This window comes from Lepidothrix coronata, unplaced genomic scaffold (genome assembly GCF_001604755.1).
Source record: "Lepidothrix coronata isolate B3197 unplaced genomic scaffold, Lepidothrix_coronata-1.0 Scaffold399, whole genome shotgun sequence".
Lineage (NCBI taxonomy): Eukaryota > Metazoa > Chordata > Aves > Passeriformes > Pipridae > Lepidothrix > Lepidothrix coronata.
The window spans coordinates 91,570-110,256 of record NW_016690579.1 but is presented as its reverse complement, the minus strand read 5'-3'; the positions used below and the strand labels follow the sequence as shown (position 1 = coordinate 110,256).

General features: G+C 52.2%; 1 protein-coding gene across 4 annotated transcripts in view; it reads left to right on the top strand.

Annotated features, from left to right (window-relative positions):
* DISP3 (dispatched RND transporter family member 3) overlaps positions 1-18,687 on the top strand; it is a 34,802-nt gene that overhangs the window by 8,386 nt on the left and 7,729 nt on the right. For all 4 annotated transcript variants that reach the window (XM_017839331.1, XM_017839330.1, XM_017839332.1 and 1 more), the window contains 11 exons: positions 8,419-9,355; positions 10,616-10,835; positions 12,332-12,468; positions 12,889-13,023; positions 13,251-13,411; positions 13,798-13,937; positions 14,676-14,821; positions 16,238-16,399; positions 16,806-16,967; positions 17,381-17,503; positions 18,104-18,240. In XM_017839331.1, the coding sequence (XP_017694820.1) occupies positions 8,428-9,355; positions 10,616-10,835; positions 12,332-12,468; positions 12,889-13,023; positions 13,251-13,411; positions 13,798-13,937; positions 14,676-14,821; positions 16,238-16,399; positions 16,806-16,967; positions 17,381-17,503; positions 18,104-18,240 (2,451 nt within the window). In that variant the 5' untranslated portion in view covers positions 8,419-8,427. The remainder of the gene's footprint in view (positions 1-8,418; positions 9,356-10,615; positions 10,836-12,331; positions 12,469-12,888; positions 13,024-13,250; positions 13,412-13,797; positions 13,938-14,675; positions 14,822-16,237; positions 16,400-16,805; positions 16,968-17,380; positions 17,504-18,103; positions 18,241-18,687) is intronic.

Below are 18,687 nucleotides of genomic sequence, written 5' to 3'. Positions count from 1 at the left end.
TACTGGCAGGGGATCTGCCGACAGACATTGAGGCAGCTTGTCTCCCCTTCCCCTCAGGAAGTTTTCCTTCTGTTCTGAAAAACCTTGTGCTTGCCCAGGTCCTGCTCTGGAGCAGTGAGCCATGGCACTAGAGGCTCTTCAGCTTCTGGGTTTTTACACCTCTGCTTCCAGATTTCTCACTGATCCCGAGAAGATGAGATAGCAGTGCTAATTAATCCGATTCCAGAAGCAGCAGGTTTCCATGGGAGGAGGGCAGCTAGCTGCATCTGTGTCAGAGAGAGCGGAGTGTGGGAGGTAAGAAAGACATACCTGCTCAGATCCCACTTCTTAGGCTGCTGAGAGCCAGCCAGCTACAAGCTGCTTTGTGAGTCCCTCCTGATCCAGCAGTAAGATTTCCATGCATTCTCAGGAAAAAGAGGCCATGTCTGTGCCACAGACAAGCTCAGCTCAGTACGTGGAGCTGGAATGGGTATTTCTGCTGCTCCCTCATTTAGGAGAGGGCTACAGCATCACCCACTCCTCTCTCATGCTGGTGAGTGGAAAGCCCTGCTGAAGAACTGAGTGTGACTGAAATGCTGTGGGAGCTGTGTCCCCATCAGAGATTGCAGCCTTACAGCCTTCCTGTTGTGAATCTGGCATTTTCTGATGTCAGTAAATTATAGCAGTGAAAAAGCAAGACCTTTAGATCCATCAGAGTGATGCTGGGTAGCACCTGGAGCGAGACACTGTGACCTGTGTGACTGACACATGTGCAGATGGGACTTTGTGCCTCTGCCTCCTCTTCCTGGAAGGTCAGAGTGCCATGGGCAGAGCTGGCTGAATACAGACACTTCACCTGGAGCACTTGTAACGTTTTTTTTTTAACCTTAATTGTACTTTTTTATGTTGGAGTGGCAAGAAGTGGAGACAAAACAGCTGCCTGTGTTTGGCAAGAAGGCCTGGCAGCACAGGCTGGCATTGCTGGGTTACTTTTTGCTGCCCACAGAACCACAACCAGCAAAGAACCACAACTGCTGCTTGGGCTGCTGAGAAAGCAGCTCACGTGCACCATGGGGAAGAAATTGTCCTCCTCCTTCTCAGTGATGAACTGGCAGCTTATGGGGAGACTGTGGAGAGGGGCCTCAAGGAGAGTGTGTTTTGATCAGTCCCAGGAGCAGTGTGCACACAAACATGCTATTTTTGAGCTGCAGATGGAGGAGACAGCACAGCCAGCCCTTGTCTGTGTCCTTCCTCCTGCTCCAAGGAGCAGGTGTGGGGAGCAGAGCTGGAATCTGCATGGGAATCCTGCAGCTGAGCACAGAGTGGTACCAGTGCCCACAGTGACGTAAACTGGGGAGCCTGAGCACAGGGTGCAATAATAAAGGACTGGCAGGCACTGACAGCAGGACTTGGCTTTCCTTTTCAGAGTGACAGTGATGTGGGAAGCTGGAGTTTATCTATAAAAGAGCAGCACACAAGCCTTGGGGATGGCAGTTTATTCCATTCCTTGGGAACTGGTGATTCCTCTCCGTGGTCTGAGATTCCTTTCTGCAGTGATGCTCCTTGGAATAATAACACAAGGCCCTGGTTTGTGGCAGCCATCTGTATTTAATGATCTGCAAAGGCTTTGCTCTGAGCACAGGTGGGAATCCACACACCTTTAACAAGCTTGTTCCTTTGGGCCCCTGGCAGGTGGGATCCAGGGGGCTTTTGAAGTCGGTGTCAAGGCACCCAAAGGCACCCAGCCAACACTTTATTTAGCAACAGCAACTGGCTGGGGCTCAGACAAAATCTAAGTCATTTTTGTAGTGGTTAGGTAAGTCATGTCAGAAGCATATCAGAGCCTCAGCATGCTTGTGTGCAGAAACCTGTAAGTGCCACATGCCTGAGTGACAGCAGAGCTTATCACCAGCACAAGCAAGTAACTTGAGTGGTGAACATGGCAGAGGGCTGCAAGGCATGTTTCGTGAGATTATAACCAAGAAGCTGTCTTCTGACACCTACAGTCATTAGCTACAATAACCAGGAGCAAATTATTTTATCAGGAAATTAATTTTCTTTGGCAGTGATGGGCGTGTTAGCGAAGTGCCCGTGCAGGTTTACCTCTGCAGCAATCCTGGGATGACAGGGCGCTGAACATGCATGGTTTGATGCCAGCAAACCCCGGTGACCTTCCCCTTTGAAAAGTGCCAGTTTCAGTACTTTTAAAGCAAGTATTTTGGGGCAATTTATTGTGTCCTTTTGGTAGCGTAGATGGTGTGAAATTGGTTCTCATTGTGGAGGTTGGATGTCCCTCGCCAGCATAAAGGTTATGTTGCACAGTGATGGTTATGCTCGATGTTACAGCTTGAATTATGCTCACAGAACACAGCAGAGTTTGTGGTTTGGTGCACACAGCCCCCATCTTTGTCCCCCGAGAGATTTGGCACCTTGTGTGTCAAACTAGGTGCCCAAAATAAGTTCCTACTTCTTTCTTCTCATCCCCTGAGCTCCTGCATCTGTCAGACACAGAGTACTCCACCCCCTCCTTCTCCGAGATGCTGGGAGAAGATTCAGTTCAGCCCTGTTTGTTCAGGCCTTAGACTCTGTCGTGACAGGCAGCATTGAAAAGCTCATGAGGAAATTAATAATTCTGCCTGTGAGCCAGGCACGAGCGGCATGCAGGAAATGAGGCATGAGACCACACGCTGAATGATGAGCAGAGAACAGGGGAGCCAATTGCTGCTGGCTTTGGGGAGCATCATCCCCTGCATGCACTGGGGGAGGCCAGAGTCCTTGCCTTGGACATCGGGCTTGGAAGCAAAACTGCACTGCAAAGCATTTACAGAAGGGGGACAAATCAAGGATGCTGTGCCGGCCCTGAATCTGGCATTTCCTGACTGGTGAGTGCTTGACTTTGCAGCTAATCTTTCCACACTGTTTTTGGCAAGCAATTATGAGTAGATCTAATCAGTGTTTGTCAGAGTCTGGAATAGCAGGCAGGTGCAGGCAGGAGATCCTCGATGTCACAGGCTGAGAGTGCTCCAAGCACTTTGCCCCATCTGAAAGCTGGTCAAGAGACAGTAGAATGATTTAGGTTGGAAAAGACCTTTAAGGTCATTAAGTCTGACTGGTTCCTTCTGTTTCCAGCTGCTTTTATCTTAACCAGGGTGTAAAAGTGCCTGCAGGGGGGAAGAGGGGTGAGACAGTCAGCAGTGGAAGAGGACACCTCAGTTAGAAGTGTGTGTGCAGGTCCTTGATTTCATAAAGCTTGGGAGATCAGATAATCCTCCATCCTCTGTACAACCCTATATTGTCTTGCTTCCTGTGGGCAAGTGGAATTACAGACTGTAGAGCTTTAAATATATACCTTTTAAATTGTTTTGTTGAACTTCTCCCCCAGCAAACACGTATTTATATCATTACACTGTAATTCCAAGAGCACTGTGCCACTGGAGCATTCTGATGTCATTCTGATCTGCAAAGTGCCTGAGGTCTGGCAGTGTTTTTGTGCATCTTACCAAAGGATTTAAAGCAAGTGGAGAGGGAAATGCAAAGCACACAGAAAGAAAATAGATTAAACCCTTGTTGCTGTGTTGTGCTTGCAGCTGGAAAAGTGAACCTTCTTAACTAATAAAGGTGGAGCCAGCCCAGCCAGCAGATCAAACCAGTGCCTTTGAGCAGCATGTGTATCTCTGGGCTTGTATCCCACTGAAACAGGTTCTGGGTTGTATCCTCAGGCACAGGTTCTGGTTCATGGCTGAATTAAACCAATGTTTTGAGAAGTATTTTAGGAGATTCTGGCTCAAGTGTCCAGGGCCTGCTTTGCTTTTCCAGGAGTGCAACACCTCTGGAAGTCAGACATCCAATTAGAGGAAAATCATATCTAATTCTCCTTTCTGTTTCATTTTCCCAGTCATGAAAGGCAGTCTGCCCTGGGAAAGGGCAACACTCCATGCACAGTTGCAGCACTCCGTGCAGTTACAGCTGTGTTGATAAAGGGAGAGCAGGGACCTGAGAAGGCCCTTTCTGCTTGTGTTTTAAAATTATACTTCTAGATTAGTCTCAGTGATTTAAGTGCAGAGCAAGACTCTGATGCTGAGCCTTGCTGTCCCTGTGGAATCCTGCTTTAGTGTGGGTACATTAATGATGCCCTCCAGTTGTTCCACACAGCCAGAGCTGTGTCCAGTGTCCCCCAGCACCGCAGGGCCTGGGAGGCACCAGCAACTCTGAATGGACACACAGAAGTGGCTTTTGGCAGGACCTGGATGCTTTCAGGGTGATTTGGAAGCACAAAGGCCACTTCTCTCCCTCTCAGCAGAACTTTATGTAGCGAACAAAGGGACTTAAAGCTGCCTTTGGTAGAAACTCCAGGAGTTTTCAGGAATACAAATAGGACCACAAAACCACTCTGCTCTGAAAGCTCTGCCCATGGGAGAAACCAGTGTGAAGTTTAATTATTTTGTCGATGAGAATCTCTCATATTATAGAAATTGTCTTTCCTTCCCCTTCTAGCCTGGTGCTTTCTTTCCTTTTTTCTTTCTGGCTCGCTGATGCACGAGGCCCCCTTTCTCCCCTAAGAAGGAACAACTGAGTAATTGAAATGGAACACTAGTGAGGATTTTTTAATCTGAAAGTCAGCATTAATTAGTCAGGTCGGTTGTAATTAGCTTCCTCATCTGTCACTGCCTCTCTCCAACTTGCCAACGACTTTCTTCTATCCTAGATGTCACTGAAAAAGAACTGTCTTGTGGGAGCTGCTTGGGTGTTTTTCCTGGTTGAGGTGCAAGTGAGTGACCGTCCCTGTGGGGCTGTTGGGGCTTGAGCTGGGTCCTGTCTGGAGGAAACCTGTTTGCTTTGGAAAAGGCAGAGGGAAGCCCAAGAAATCCGAATGCTTACCTCCTAACCAGCTGAATCAGCGCCTCTTCTCTAAAGAGATGGATCCAGGGCTCCTAGGAGTGCTCTTATCCTCTGCTCCTTTCATCCTGGCGCAGGCTAAGCTTGCTCAGAGGCGAGGCAGGGCTGCAGGATTAAGTCCACTGCATATCTGGGAGTTGAAAAAGTAACTGGGCCACGATTCAGTGCTGGGAGTGCCTGGATAGTACGGGAGGTGGTGGAGGGAAAACAGGCGAAGCCCTCAAGTACAATTCAAGCAGAAAAAATGCACTTCAATCCCCTTCTGGCTGATTTCAGGGTTTATCTCTGCTGCCGATTCCGTTTGCTGTGTTTTGGGTTGGATGAGCTTTCATCCTGACCCAGGCAGGATCTGAGGAAGGCAGCAAAGCCAGACGAGTCCCAAGGGCAGTGCCAAGTGTGCTGTGTCTGGCTTTGGAGCCGAATCATGTGGTAAAGCCCCATGAAGGGGGTTCAGAGCTGTGGATTCAGGCACACACACACCCCACGAGCAGAGGGAGGCTTCACTGCCAGGGACAGTGCAGCCCAGGTGCCTGCTGTACTGCCCTTGCCTCTCTCCCAGACCAAATCTTGATCCTTCCCTGACTCAGTTCTCATGTGTTTATAGTCTTGGGGCTTTCCCAGCATTTGCTGTGCTGGGTTTACACCAGTGTCAGAGTTTGTACCAGTCTGCAGCCAGGGGGTGACACGGGTTGGTCATCAGACCTTGTAAGTGCCCATCTGTTATACTGCAGTCCCTGGGAGAGTGGATGGAAGAGCCAGAGGGAGATGCCTGAGGTCTAATCCCATCCTTGAGTTGAGGATTTAGCTCTTGGTTAAGAAAGAAGAGGGTGTGATCCCTTTTCTGCCTTATTATTATCTCACTAGCTCTCATTTCCCTTTCTTGTCACGTGCAGGCTCTTCTGTCTCAGGATTAGAATCTTTTCCCTCTTTCTCCTCAGTAGCTCAATAAATGGGAAATTATTATGGCTCTTTACCTCTCTTTCTAAAGAGAGAACACGTGCACTTGTTCAGGTCTCGCAGTAACTCTGTTCTGTTGAAGGAGAGCCCAGGCCAGAGAAAGGGCAGGAGTGGAGGGGAGGTAACTGCAGGTCCTCACCAACCTGCCCAGGTGGGATGAGTAAGGTTTGCACCTGCCTGTGTTCATGCAGCACCACCTGCACTAATGTGGGCTGAGGTTGTAGCTTGGCTGTCCCTCAGAGGCTGAAGGGTGACAGTACCTGTCAGCTGAGCGATGGATGGGGGTCACACACAGGCCAAGGGTGTGCTGAGGGTGCCTGACTGCAAAGGTGAGCAGTTTTGGGCGACTTGTGAGCTGTGGCTGACATGCTAGCAGGCTATGGACACATCTTGGGTAGGACTATGGCTGTATTTGGGAGTGTAGAGTGTGAGAGAGAAGGCAGGACTGCCTTAAGAAGCAAATGGGAGAGGATTTATTTGCACATTCAGGGACCTGGGAAAGCTTCCTCCCTGTCATGACACAAGTAAGAGCACGTGGGTCTGTGTGCCCACACAGCTGAGCAGCACCTGCAGGCCAGTGCCTGTCCTGGGCACCACCATTCATGTGCTCTTGGCTCTGCCCCAGTGCCCAGGGCTCACACAGTGATCCAGGGATCTTCAGGGAAACTTTCAGACACTCCCTGGCTGTTTAGGATTATGCCTCCTGAATATTAAGGAAATCTCAGTGGAACCCAAAACCAGATAGATTTCTCCTGACCTTTCCAGAGGCTTGAAATGATCCCCCTTTGCCTTATTCTTGCTGTCTAACAGCCCTGCATGTGAGGGGGGAAACAGCACAGCAGGGTTTTGTGAGCCATCCTCTCCTCACCCTATTTCTTAGCCTGCTGAGGGTTGGAGGCCTGGCAGGAGAGGGGCTGTGGCCATGTGCCAGCAGTGGTGCCCGTCTGTTTTGGCACTGTGGGGTGGCAGAGCAGGAGAGCTGTGCCCTCCTGCACAGCTCCGCAGCCTGGCCGGGGTGGGTGAGCCACTGCACGAGAGGGGCTGGGAGAGCCCCTGCCCTCACTCTGACAGGAGGGGTGGGATGTTCTGGGACAGGAGCAGCTGCAGATTAAATTCACCGACGTGTGGACAGGAACAGGGGGGCTGGAGCTCAGAGGTTCCCTGTTCTCCACAGGCTCTGTGGTGCTGGGAGCACTCTGCTGTCCAGACCAGACTGAATCCCATGGGAGCTGCTGGAGCTCCCATGAACTCTCTCTGAGCAAAGCCACTGGCATTGCCCAGGCTGAGCAGAGCCAGGGGGATTGCTGTGACCCTTGCTCCTTTGCACAGCCCTCTCCTGCCAGGGGGCATTTCTGCCCCATTGCTTTTCTTCTCGGTCCAAGTTCATGCAGCTCCCAGGTCTTCTGAGGACCTACAGTTAAGAGGTGCAAGGAATTTATCTTCCTACTGATATAAAGCCTGTTAAAATAAAAACACTGGTTAGGATCAAAGCTCGTAAATTGTTTCTGGCCTGTGTGTAAATTGCTTTCAACTCCCAGGGTCAGGTAACAAAGTGAACCTGTTCATTCATTCATTCAGTGAGTGGGGACTGCTGGCTTTGCTGCCCAGGGCTGGGAAAGGAAGGGATGCTTACAGGGTCTGGGCTTTGCTCTCAGGGACCACCACTTGTGGATCCTTGGCTTGGGAGGCTTCCCTGAGACACCCAGGGAAAGTCTGGGAACCTGTGTGTGCTGGCAAACCCCTGCAAAGGTGAGCACCTCCCAGGGATTATCCCTTTCTTTCCTGCCCAAGTGATCAGGGAGAGTTTCCTGCTGCGTTCCATGGGAGCAGTAACTGCTCTTGCTTCCTGGTTATTCCATAGGAACAGGGAAAACACACTCCACGAATAATATCCCACAGGGGTGGAAAGGAAAGCAGGGGTGTTCAGCCCTTTCCCTTCCCACCCTGGAGGTGGATATCCCTCGAGGGACTGGAGCAGGGTCACAGCGAGTTCAGGGGGGGTTCAGTCTGTGCATATGTGTGTGTGTGCCTGTGCTTCTGGCTCTGGGTGCACACACATGCACACCTTGTGGGAAAGATGAATACAGCTATAAATAGTTGGGGAAAACCTATTGTCTGTTTTAAGGAGAGGAAGATACACTCCCTTGCATTTTTTATCTGATAGCATGAACCATTCCTCGGTGTGAGAACCAGGTTAGCTAATTAAATGTTCCTGCTGCTGCAGTCAGAGCAGCACAATGTGAATCCCTGCAGTCTCTGTGCCTGGTGCTCCTGGAGCCATGCAGAGCCCTGCAGAGCCCTCCACTGCCTCAGCACTGAGCTCTGGGACTGTTGTTTGAACTTCTGCCTCTCTGGTTCCTCTGCCCAGCAGGATGTGGGACACCCCATGGCAAGGCTGCTTTTTCAGCAGCTGTAGCCAGCCTGTGGGGTTTGGAAGGAGGGATGCTTTGCTCCTGAGGGAGCTGGAATGTGCCTTCCTCCCACCTCTGCTGCTGGGACCCTTGGGCAGCTGCTGTGGGTTCATGGCTGTGCCTGGGACACCACTGCTGGGCCTTGCTGACTGCTTTTCTCTGCCCCTGTGTGCAGGCGCTGGACATGGACACAGAAGATGACCCCTTGTTGCAGGACGCCTGGCTGGAGGAGGAGGATGAAGAGGTGGCCTTCAGCTCCCGCAAGAGGCGAGAGGGTGCTGTGTTGTGTGGGAAAAGCCCGTGCAGGGTCAGGCCCCTGCGTGTCACCCTGCCCGTGTCTGGCTTCTGGAATATTGTTGGCTGGGTGTTTACCAACCCGTACTGCGCTGGCTTCATCCTTTTCCTGGGCTGTGCCATCCCTGCTGTGCTGGCTGTTGTCATGTTCCTGCACTACCCGGCCCTGGATATCGACATCTCCTACAACGCCTTCGAGATCCGCAACCACGAGTCCTCGCAGCGCTTCGACGCTCTCGCCCTGGCCCTCAAATCCCAGTTTGGGTCCTGGGGGAGGAACCGCCGGGACCTGGCTGACTTCACCTCCGAGACCCTGCAGAGACTCATCTTCGAGCAGCTCCAGCAGCTTCACCTCAACGCCTCCCACCTCGGGGTCAGCGCGCGGGTCAGGCGCAGTTCCCCCGAGGGCAGGACGAGCTCCCCCGAGCCCCGTGTCCACCCCAGCCCAGGGAACAGGACGTCCCGGGTCGGGAGGGGAGCCCCACGCTGGGACTACTCCAGCACGTACATCAGTGCCAACACGCAGGCTCACGCCCACTGGCGCATCGAGCTCATCTTCCTGGCGCGGGGGGACTCGGAGAACAACATCTTCACCACCGAGCGCCTGGTCACCATCCACGAGGTCGAGCGCAAGATCATGGACCACCCTCGCTTCCGGGAGTTCTGCTGGAAGCCCCATGAGGTCTTGAAGGACCTGCCCTTGGGCTCCTACTCCTACTGCTCCCCTCCCAGCTCCCTCATGACCTACTTCTTCCCCACTGAGAGAGGAGGGAAGATTTACTATGATGGCATGGGACAAGACCTTGCTGACATCCAAGGTGAGCTGAGGGCCATGGGCGAGGGCTGGTGTGTTCAACGAAAGGACCTCCTGAAGTTCAGGCAGTCCCTGGTGTGCAGCTGAGAGGGGTGAGACTGCCTTGTACAGAGAGGAAGAGCCTGCTGGGCTGTGCCTTGAGGAATTGTCTTTTCTGTACTGGGACCCCTTTCCAACCCTTTCATCAACTCCAATCACTGGTCACACGGGCCCCCCCAGCTGAGCGAGAGGGACAAGTGAGGGGCATGGTACAGGCCTCTTCTGCTGACCCTTGTCCCCTGTGAATGGCTGTGGGTAACTAGAGCAATGTCAGGGCTTGGACAGACAATAGGGATGAGCCCCCCTGCGCCACAGAGCAGATGAAAGAGGTCTGTGGGCTGCTCTGGAGCTTGAAAGGCAGCTTGTGAGTCACCAGCTGGAAAGTCTCCTATAAGGAGAGGAGGAGGAAGGGCCTGCCTCCTCTTCCCAGCTCTGTACCCTGTTCTGTGCACCTCTAGCAGAGCAGAGGCTCTGGATGGTGCAAAAGAGGTGACTCATGAGGAGTCTGTGGGTGTGATGTGGCTGTGGGATGAAACCTCCATCTGTCTCCCAAGCCAGGCTCAGCTGAGAGCTGTCCAGGAGCCATACAGGGAGCAGGGAAAGAATTAACTCCATCTGCTCCAGTGTGAGTAATACTGTTACCAAAACAGGAAAGAGCATAGTTTCTGGGTCTTTATGGTGTGAACTCAAGGAAACTGGATTTTAGGGGTAGACAGACAGTGCCTCTTACTCAGAACTGGCTGAGTGCTTCCATCTCTACATCCTTCACACCATCAGATGGCAGAGGTACCATGTCAGAGCAGAGCCAGGACTTCTCCTCTTCCCTGGGCATTGTTTAGTTCTTGTGCTTCCCAGGGTGATGGAGCAAATATTGTCCCAGTGTAGAGGAAGGAAGTGCATCCAGCAGTTGGAGTGAGGATGGGGATGTTGTGTGCATTGCTGGCTGAGGGAGCTGTGGTTCAGGTCAGTCAGGTGGAAGATGTCCCTGACAGGGGAACTGCGTGTAGGCAGCATCAGAAGCAGAGTCACAAAGCAGAAGTAGAAGGTGAGTCTTTGCAATCCAGCTTTCCCCCAGCCCTCCTTGCTCTCTGCAAGGCAGCAGCAGTCAGCATCCCTCTGATGAAGAACAGGATCACTCCTAATTTCCCTTTGTCAGACCAGATCCCGTGCCTTGCTAAAACGATCAATCAGGGTCTAAAAAAGGTGGTGCTGCCTTGTCCTGCAGGGTCCCTGGAGCTGGCCATGACCCACCCTGAGTTCTACTGGTATGTGGATGAGGGCTTGTCTGCTGAGAACATGAAGAGCTCCCTGCTGAGGAGCGAAATCCTCTTTGGGGCACCCCTGCCCAACTACTACTCGGTGGAGGATCGCTGGGAGGAGCAGCGCCGCAAGTTCCAGAACTTCGTCATCACCTACGTGGCCATGCTGGCCAAGCAGTCCACGAGGTGAGGGTGTGTGCAGGCAGGGCAGGTGCCTGGCTGGGAGCAGGGAAGGGCAGAGGGTGGAACCAGGCCTCTGAGGGTGTAAAAGCTCTGCCTGAAGGTTCACACAGGGCAGATGTGTCTGTTCCGCTCTGACAGCCCTGTTCTGTTCAGCCTCACTGGGAGGGCACCAGGCACAGAAGGCTTGGCATGCCAGCTCAGACTGCTGGTCAGCCTTGGACAGTGGCCATGGCATAATGCTCCAGAAGAGGAGAAAAAGCATCTCCTTTGAAGCTGGGCTCATGCATGGAGCTGTGAATGAGGGTGGGGAGCATATGGCAGAAACCCACTGCTTCCCTTTGATGCCACTTCTGAGGCAGCAACATTCCAGAGACACCAGCAGAGACAATGAAAAGGGACTGAAGGTTAAAACCAGTGCCTGCCCTTCCACTGAGCCCTTGTCTGGCATTGGATCTCTTTGCCTCCACCTCACAGATCCAGTGCCACTGTATCAAACAGAGCTGCCTTCCTGCTCTGAATTTGTCCCTAGCTGTTCTGATGCAGGGGGTGAAATGGTCTGTATGCAGGTCATCAACCTGCAGGTCCAATTCTGCTTTTGCTTTTTCTGCAGAGGGATAGGGAGGGGAGTTTCAGGGCAGGATAAGTCTCAGGAAATGCAGACTTTTTCCACCACCAGGTCTGTATGACTTTGTTGAATACAGCTTTACTCAATGCCTGTGAGAGAGAGATGGTAAAACAGAGCTACAAGAGCATCTCAGTACCCAGACAGCTGAGGGAAGGCAGTGAGTCCCAGTGTTTGTACCTTCTTAGGCTCCAGCTCTACTGCTCTGAGTCTCAGTAGCTCCCAGAATGAAGGGATACTGATCCTCAAAAGCAGTTTGGAATGCAGGCAGCCCCTGTCAGCCCTGAGAACAGGCAGCCACAGAGCACTCTCAGATATGGGCTGGCAGAGCAGGTTGAGGTTATGAGAACCCGAAAGGGAATCGGGGCCAAGGCTCAGTTCTGAGGCTCAGACCCCCGATAGTCTCCTATGGTGCAGCATTATTGTACTCCTGGCTAAATTATCTCAGATTACTTCTGCTCAGAGCCCACTTCCAGAGGCAGAAGCTGGTAAATCATATGGTTTCTGATAAGCTCTCACTCTGCCTGCATCCGCTCTGCTAATATAATAAGCAATGATTAGGATTCCAGATGGAATTGGCTTTGGAGGCTTCAAGAGCTGTCTATTATTGCCAAAGACCCACCATGCACTGGAGGAATTTTTAAAATATTAGACCTGCTCTTTATTTTTCTCCCTTCTTGTGTGAACTTCACCTCCAGCAGCAACCTCATTCAACCTGATCTCGCCACTCAGAGCAGTTTCCTCAGAGAACTGCCAGGTTATTAGAGCAGTGACCTCCTTTGGCTCTGGAGGAGACACTGTGCTTTAAATCACCTGGCTCTGCTCCTTTTGCACTCAGCTCTGCCTATTCCTCTTCTTTCCTGTCTTCCCACCCTAGCAAGGTCCAGGTGCTGTACGGAGGGACGGATTTGTTTGACTATGAGGTGAGGAGGACTTTCAACAACGACATGTTGCTGGCCTTCATCAGCAGTAGCTGCATAGCTGTCTTGGTCTACATCCTCACCTCCTGCTCAGGTAGGCTGTGGTCACAGCTGCCCTGCTCTCACACAAATCCAAATGTGCTGTGATTCCCCCTGCCTGAGCCCCGGGAGAGGCTCTGATGCCCTGGCACCAGCCTGGCTGTGTGGCACAGCAGCGTGCAAGAAGGGCACACAAGTCTTATTCTCCAGAGACATGTGGGCAGGGTGAGGGGAAGTCTCCCAGGAAATCAAAAATAAGATGCAAATTCCCATCTTGCTAACACTGGTGTAAATCTGATATCATTTCATGGAGGGGCCTCACAGGAAGGAGTCTGCAAGCAGTATTCTTGCAGCCTGAGCTATTCTCTCTCACCAACACTTTCATGGGGGTATTCCAACAGGGCAGATGGGGGGTGTCTGTTCTCCTGGGAGTGGCCAGAGATACTATTTTTTCCATGTTTCTTTTCTGCTGTAGTGTTCCTGTCATTCTTTGGCATCGCCAGCATCGGGCTGAGCTGCCTGGTGGCTCTGTTCCTGTACCACGTCGTATTTGGGATCCAGTACCTGGGTATACTCAATGGTGTGGCTGCCTTTGTCATTGTGGGGATTGGTAAGCACGTCTTTTCTCAAAGCCTCCCTGTGCTGCCTTGCCTCAGCTCCTGCCTGCGGGGGAGAGGAAGGTGATGGTGGCAAATGCAGATTGAATTTCCAGGCCTTTTCCCTCCATTACCTCCAAGTGTAATATCTGCAGGTCAAATGTCGAGGGGGAAATGAGATGTTTAGCATGTGTCACCACTGTGGGAGTGAAGTATCAGCAGCTCTGCCCTGTTTTTCCAGGGGTTGACGATGTCTTTGTTTTCATCAACACCTACCGCCAAGCCACCCACCTCAAGGACCTGCGGCTGCGCATGATCCACACGATCCAGACAGCAGGGAAGGCCACCTTCTTCACCTCCCTCACCACAGCTGCAGCATATGCTGCCAACATCTTCTCTCAGGTACCCTGCACCCGTGGGATTTGGGGTTTTCCATGTCTGCCAGAGGGCCTAAGACAGTGGGGACCTGCCAGCACCATCTGTCCTCTCCTCCAGCGCAGGGGGATCCCGCCTGCTTACCCTGCAGGGCTGTCCCCACCTGCTGTAAGGCACTGGACACTCTCCCTGTATCAGCATTCAAGACAATATTTCCTGTGCCACTGGCCAAACAGGATCCAGTGGTTTTCAGGCTCTGTCTCAGTGCTTTACCTACCAGGCTTGCTGATGACCATGGCTGAGGTCAGCGTGTGCTGCTCTCAGGTTCCTCCAGACATCTACTTCTTGCCTGCTATCTTTCCAGCTCTCCTGCCCCAGTTGATCCCAACTCCATGTTCTCTCTCTTCCTGTAGATCCCAGCTGTGCATGACTTTGGGCTCTTCATGTCACTGATTGTGTCCTGCTGTTGGGTAGCTGTGCTCTTCACCATGCCAGCTGCTCTTGGAATATGGACCCTTTATGTGTCCCCACTGGAGAGCTCCTGCCAAACCAGGTGAGCCCTGCAGCCTGTGGAACTCAAGGCAGTGTGCAAATTCCTGCCCTATCATCTCAGTTATCTTCAGTCCTCTCAGGCTTTCCCTCCATCAGAAGGGAAATTTAAATTCTGCCATTCCAGATTGGAGCAAAATGGAAGCATTAGGTCCCAGTCTCATAGCCTGGGTCTCACTAATCTCCTCTGGCATGTTCATAGGTGCCTCCCAAGATCCAGACTCTGCAGTGCCAGTCAGTCCTCTGGGTTGAATCCCACGGGGTTTTGGAGCCATTTGTGTCCTCAGAGCACAGCTAAACCTCCAAGCTGTGGAGACACAAGCCCTGCAAGGCAGACAGATCACCACTGCTCCTGCCTGTGAGCACAAGCAGGACATGCAGATTTGTGTTTGAAGCCAGCACATCTCCCCCTCCCCTGCTCTTTAGCCTCGCAGATGACCTGGCCTGATTTAACTCATTAGCAGGGAGATGAACTGCTGAAACTCCTGTCACTCAGCACCCAGTGGCCACAGCTCAGCCCTGCTCTGTGCATCCAGCCCAGCCCTGCTCTGTGTATCCAGCCCAGCCCTGACCTCTCAGCACTTAGCAATGGAAATGGCTCGTGGCAGTGCCTGTTGTCTTTCCAAGTAATTAGAGCAGGCTGCTGCTGCTCTCCTTGTCACTGAAGGAGCCCACTGGGAACTCTTTACAGGGTATGTGCCTTAAAACTCTTGCCTCTGTCTCCTTTCCTGCTCCAATCCAGCTGTAGTCAGAAGTGCACCAAAAAGAGAGCCTTGCACCTGGCTGAAGATCTCTTCATTGCCCCAGAGGCCACCCCCAGGGCAGGCAGAGAGACCCTTCCCTACCTTGATGATGACATCCCACTGCTCAGCGTGGAGGAGGAGCCTGGTATGTGCCTGTGGTGTGGTGCCTTCAGGGGGACCACACTGCCCTGTTCCTCCTGTTCTCCCTGTCCCTGGTCCTTGCCTCAGTTCTCCTAATTGTGAGTTGGAGATGGTGCTGGCACAGGGGGTTGTAGGAGTCAGAACTCACTCACAGTTATAAAGTTGCTTTGAGATCTTCAGAGGGTGTCAATACAATGCTTTCTAACTACCTTGCTAATTCTCCTGGGTCCAATGTGATCTGCTTCCTGGGAGCTCTGACTGTGGCATGGATGAAGCCATAGCACCTTATCCATAGCACCAGGACAGCTCAACTTTGAGCAGAGTTTTCCTCTCTTCCCTGCCATTCGGAGCACTGCATTTGAGAAGCAGGAGAGAGAACACTTGGTTGTTCTCTGGTATCACCTCTCCAGAGCAGTTCCTCTGTCACAGCACGAAAAGGGCAGTGAGACCACATAAACAATCTAGAAAAAAAGCCCAGAAATTCCCTATCTGTTGTTGGCAGGAGATAATCCTTCCAGCCCTGATCTGAAGATAAAGGTGCTTACAGGGTCATGCTTTCTTGTATTTGGCTTTTAAAACTTGCTGGAAACTCTTCCTTTTAAAATCCCCAATGGCAATGGTGTGGGCAGTGAGTGACTTTCAGGCCTGGGAGCAAACTGGAGCTGGAGGCAAATGGATCAATGCCACAGCACAGGCAGACCCTGGCTGCAGAGGGGGCTCTGAGCTGCCTGTGACAGGCAGGCAGAGAAGCTCTGACTCTGTGCTGCAAGAGCTCTCCTCAGTATGCCAGAGCCACATGCACTGGTGATGTATGGAAATAATCCCTCCCAGCAGGATCCCTTCCTCCAGGGCCCCTGGCATCAGGTAATTCATGAAGAAGCAAAGCAGCTTGTTCCAGTCAGTGCCCAAGTGTGGTTTGTGGGGCAGCTCTACAGAGTGCCAGGCTTGGTCCCACCACAGCCAGTGCCCACTTCTCACGTGTAGAGAAGAAGGCAGTTCCCTTGGCATCCCTGAGCTGGAGAAAAGAGACCAGAGAGGAGCCAGGCTGCAGTCAGGAAGAGGTCAGCTGTGTGTAATTAGCAGTAAGACATATTTAGTGGGACAGGGACAAATTCTGTTTGGCCCAAGCAGCATGCAGTGTCCCTGTGACCTTATGGACAATGTCTGTGGGATCTGGCAGAGGAGGAACAGCCTGAAGCATAGATTTAGACTGAGCCATGGTTTCAAAAGTGTAGCTGTCACACGGCAGTGACTTGACAAAGAAGCTTCCTGTGACATCCTGGAAATCACTGCCTGTGCCTGGGTCTTACTCCATCTTTAGCTTGAGCTGTACAGCACCTTGCAGAAGATTTGGTAAAGGAGAGCAGAGAGCTCTGAGAGACACTCATGACACTGAGACCGCCTCTGATTTCTCTTCTAGTCTCGCTGGAAATGGGGGATGTCCCCTTGGTGTCCGTGATGCCAGAGAATCTGCAGCTCCCTGCAGAGAAGAGCAACCGGGGGCACTTGATAACCCGCCTGCAGGAGCTGCTGGAACACTGGGTGCTGTGGTCTGCAGTGAAGAGCAGATGGGTGATTGTGGGTAAGGAAGGAGGGCTGGTGTTCCATCTGCATGGATTTTAGAGGGTTCGACTGCATCTCAGTCAGTCCCCAAGTCTTGATTATTAGTGACAAGAGATGGGAAAAGGGACATGGTAAATGGCTTCTATCACAGTGGAAGAGTGTTCCCAGAACAGTCAGTCCCTAAGGGAACTGCATTAGGAACTTTTCCATCCCTTTCCTTTCACTCAGATCTAAAATGGCAAGCCCTGATGGGGTTTTCCAGGCATGGGGCTCATTGCAAGAAAGCCCAGCTGCCAGTGTGCTTTAGAGGTTGTTCTTTTCCCAGCTGAAAACATCATCTTTCTACCACATGCCTGCTCTCTGAGTATGTCTTAAGTGCAAGGTTCATGTAGGGTCCCACACACTCACCTGGGCTTTCCTTGCAGGGCTCTTCCTCCTTGTTTTGCTCCTGTCCATATTCTTTGCCAGCCGCCTCCATCCCGCCAGCCGTGCTCCAGTCTTGTTCCGGCCTGACACCAACATCCAGGTGCTGCTGGACCTGAAATACAACCTGAGTGCCGAAGGCATCTCCTGCATTACCTGCTCAGGTGAGAGTGCTGCTCCCCAGACCATGGTGGGTGCAGCCCAGCCTACACCCTGGGCTGGAGGAGCTGAGGCAGAGGCCTGCGGTGTTCAGATATCTCACTGGATGGACCCTGCTGAAGGGAGGTACACCTTGGGAGTGGGATGGCTGAGTTGCCTGTAAGAGTGGAATATTTTGAATAGTATTTCCTGCTTTAGCCAGGAACTGTCTGAGTGTTTCTGCTGGAGCAATTCCCTAATAGTCCACAAAAACTGACTCCTTTTATTCATAAGTGCTGCTCTCGTGTCAGTGCCCAGCTGGGGCTCTGTGTTGCCTTCTCAGGGTCTGGAGTTCAGCAGCAGTGTCTGTGGTGTGCACAGGGCTGGTAGGTCTCTTGTGCCCTTCACTCTTTCCTCCCTGACTAACCTTGTGGGACAGGTTTGTTTCAGGAAAAGCCCCACAGTTTGCAGAACAACATCCGAACCTCCTTGGAAAAAAAGAAGAGGGGCTCAGGGTCACCCTGGGGAAGCAAAGGCAGCATAAGTGATACAGGACAGCAAGGTGAGTGGGGCATGATGACTGATTACTTTGGGGCCAGGGCCCAGGGATCCACTTGGGTAGAAACTAAACCATATGCTCACTGAATAGCTGATGGGGAATAATTCTCCTCAGAGCCTGCCCCACTGAGCCCTAGTGCTGGGTATAAAAGGTGTCTTTACAATCCCACTTCCCCTGAATGCCTCCTGCTCTCCAGGACAGGGTCCTGTAACCCAAGTGGCAGTACAGCCTAGTGACAGATCCCTCTGATCTGAGTACAGGGCTGGGAACTCCAAGCTTTTGCATCCTGGGCCTGTGTCACAACCTTGTTGGCAGGTTGCAAGGACAGTAAATTCAGCCTGTTTTGCAGGGATTTTGAGGATAAAAGAGTTATTGGGCCGGGTCCCAAGATGCCATGAATCAATAAGCCATCAGGAATTACTGCAGCTCAGGATATATTTGTGACAGCCTTGGAAAGTGTGTTGTGCTGCCAGAAGGCAGAGGCTGTGCCTGCTGTCCCAGAGGAGAGAGCAGATCAGAAGAACCCTCCTGTGCCCTGTCCACATCTGTAGGATTTGCTGATTGAGAAGTACCACCAACCCTCATGCCCTCTGTTTTCTTCAGATCTCCAGGGGACTGTGTACATCTCCAAGTCCAGGAGCAAGGGAAGACCAGCCATCTACAGATTCTCACTCAATGCCAGTGTCCCTGCGCCCTGGCAGACGGTGTCACCGGGAGACGGGGAGGTGCCTTCATTCCAGGTGAGTCAGTCCAGGATGTTGGACCCCTCTACCAAGAGTGCAGCACTCAGCAGGTGAGCACAAGAGCCTCCTCCTGTCTCTCCATGGGGGTCCTAGGTAGCTCTGGGTGACACTGGCAGTAAGGAAGTTAGAAAGGAAGGCATTGTGCCTGGCATTGTTAAAGATTATGCCTTGTAGTGCCACAATACTCCCCTGTCGCTGTTGTGATGTGACTGTCAGCAATGGAAGCAGAAGTGTGGGTGTCACTGAGCAGATGTCAGCCACCATTCAGCCCAGGCCACTGGGATTTGGGGTGCTGAGGGGCCCCATCACATGCTGGCCAAGCCTGGGAAGGGGAGGGCCAGGGGGTGGCTGGGGTCGTGCCTGCAGTGCTCATCTGTGTGGCTGTGCCAGTGCTCAGGGAGGAGGGGAGTGTGTGATGCTAATGTGCAACAGGCTGCAACCCTG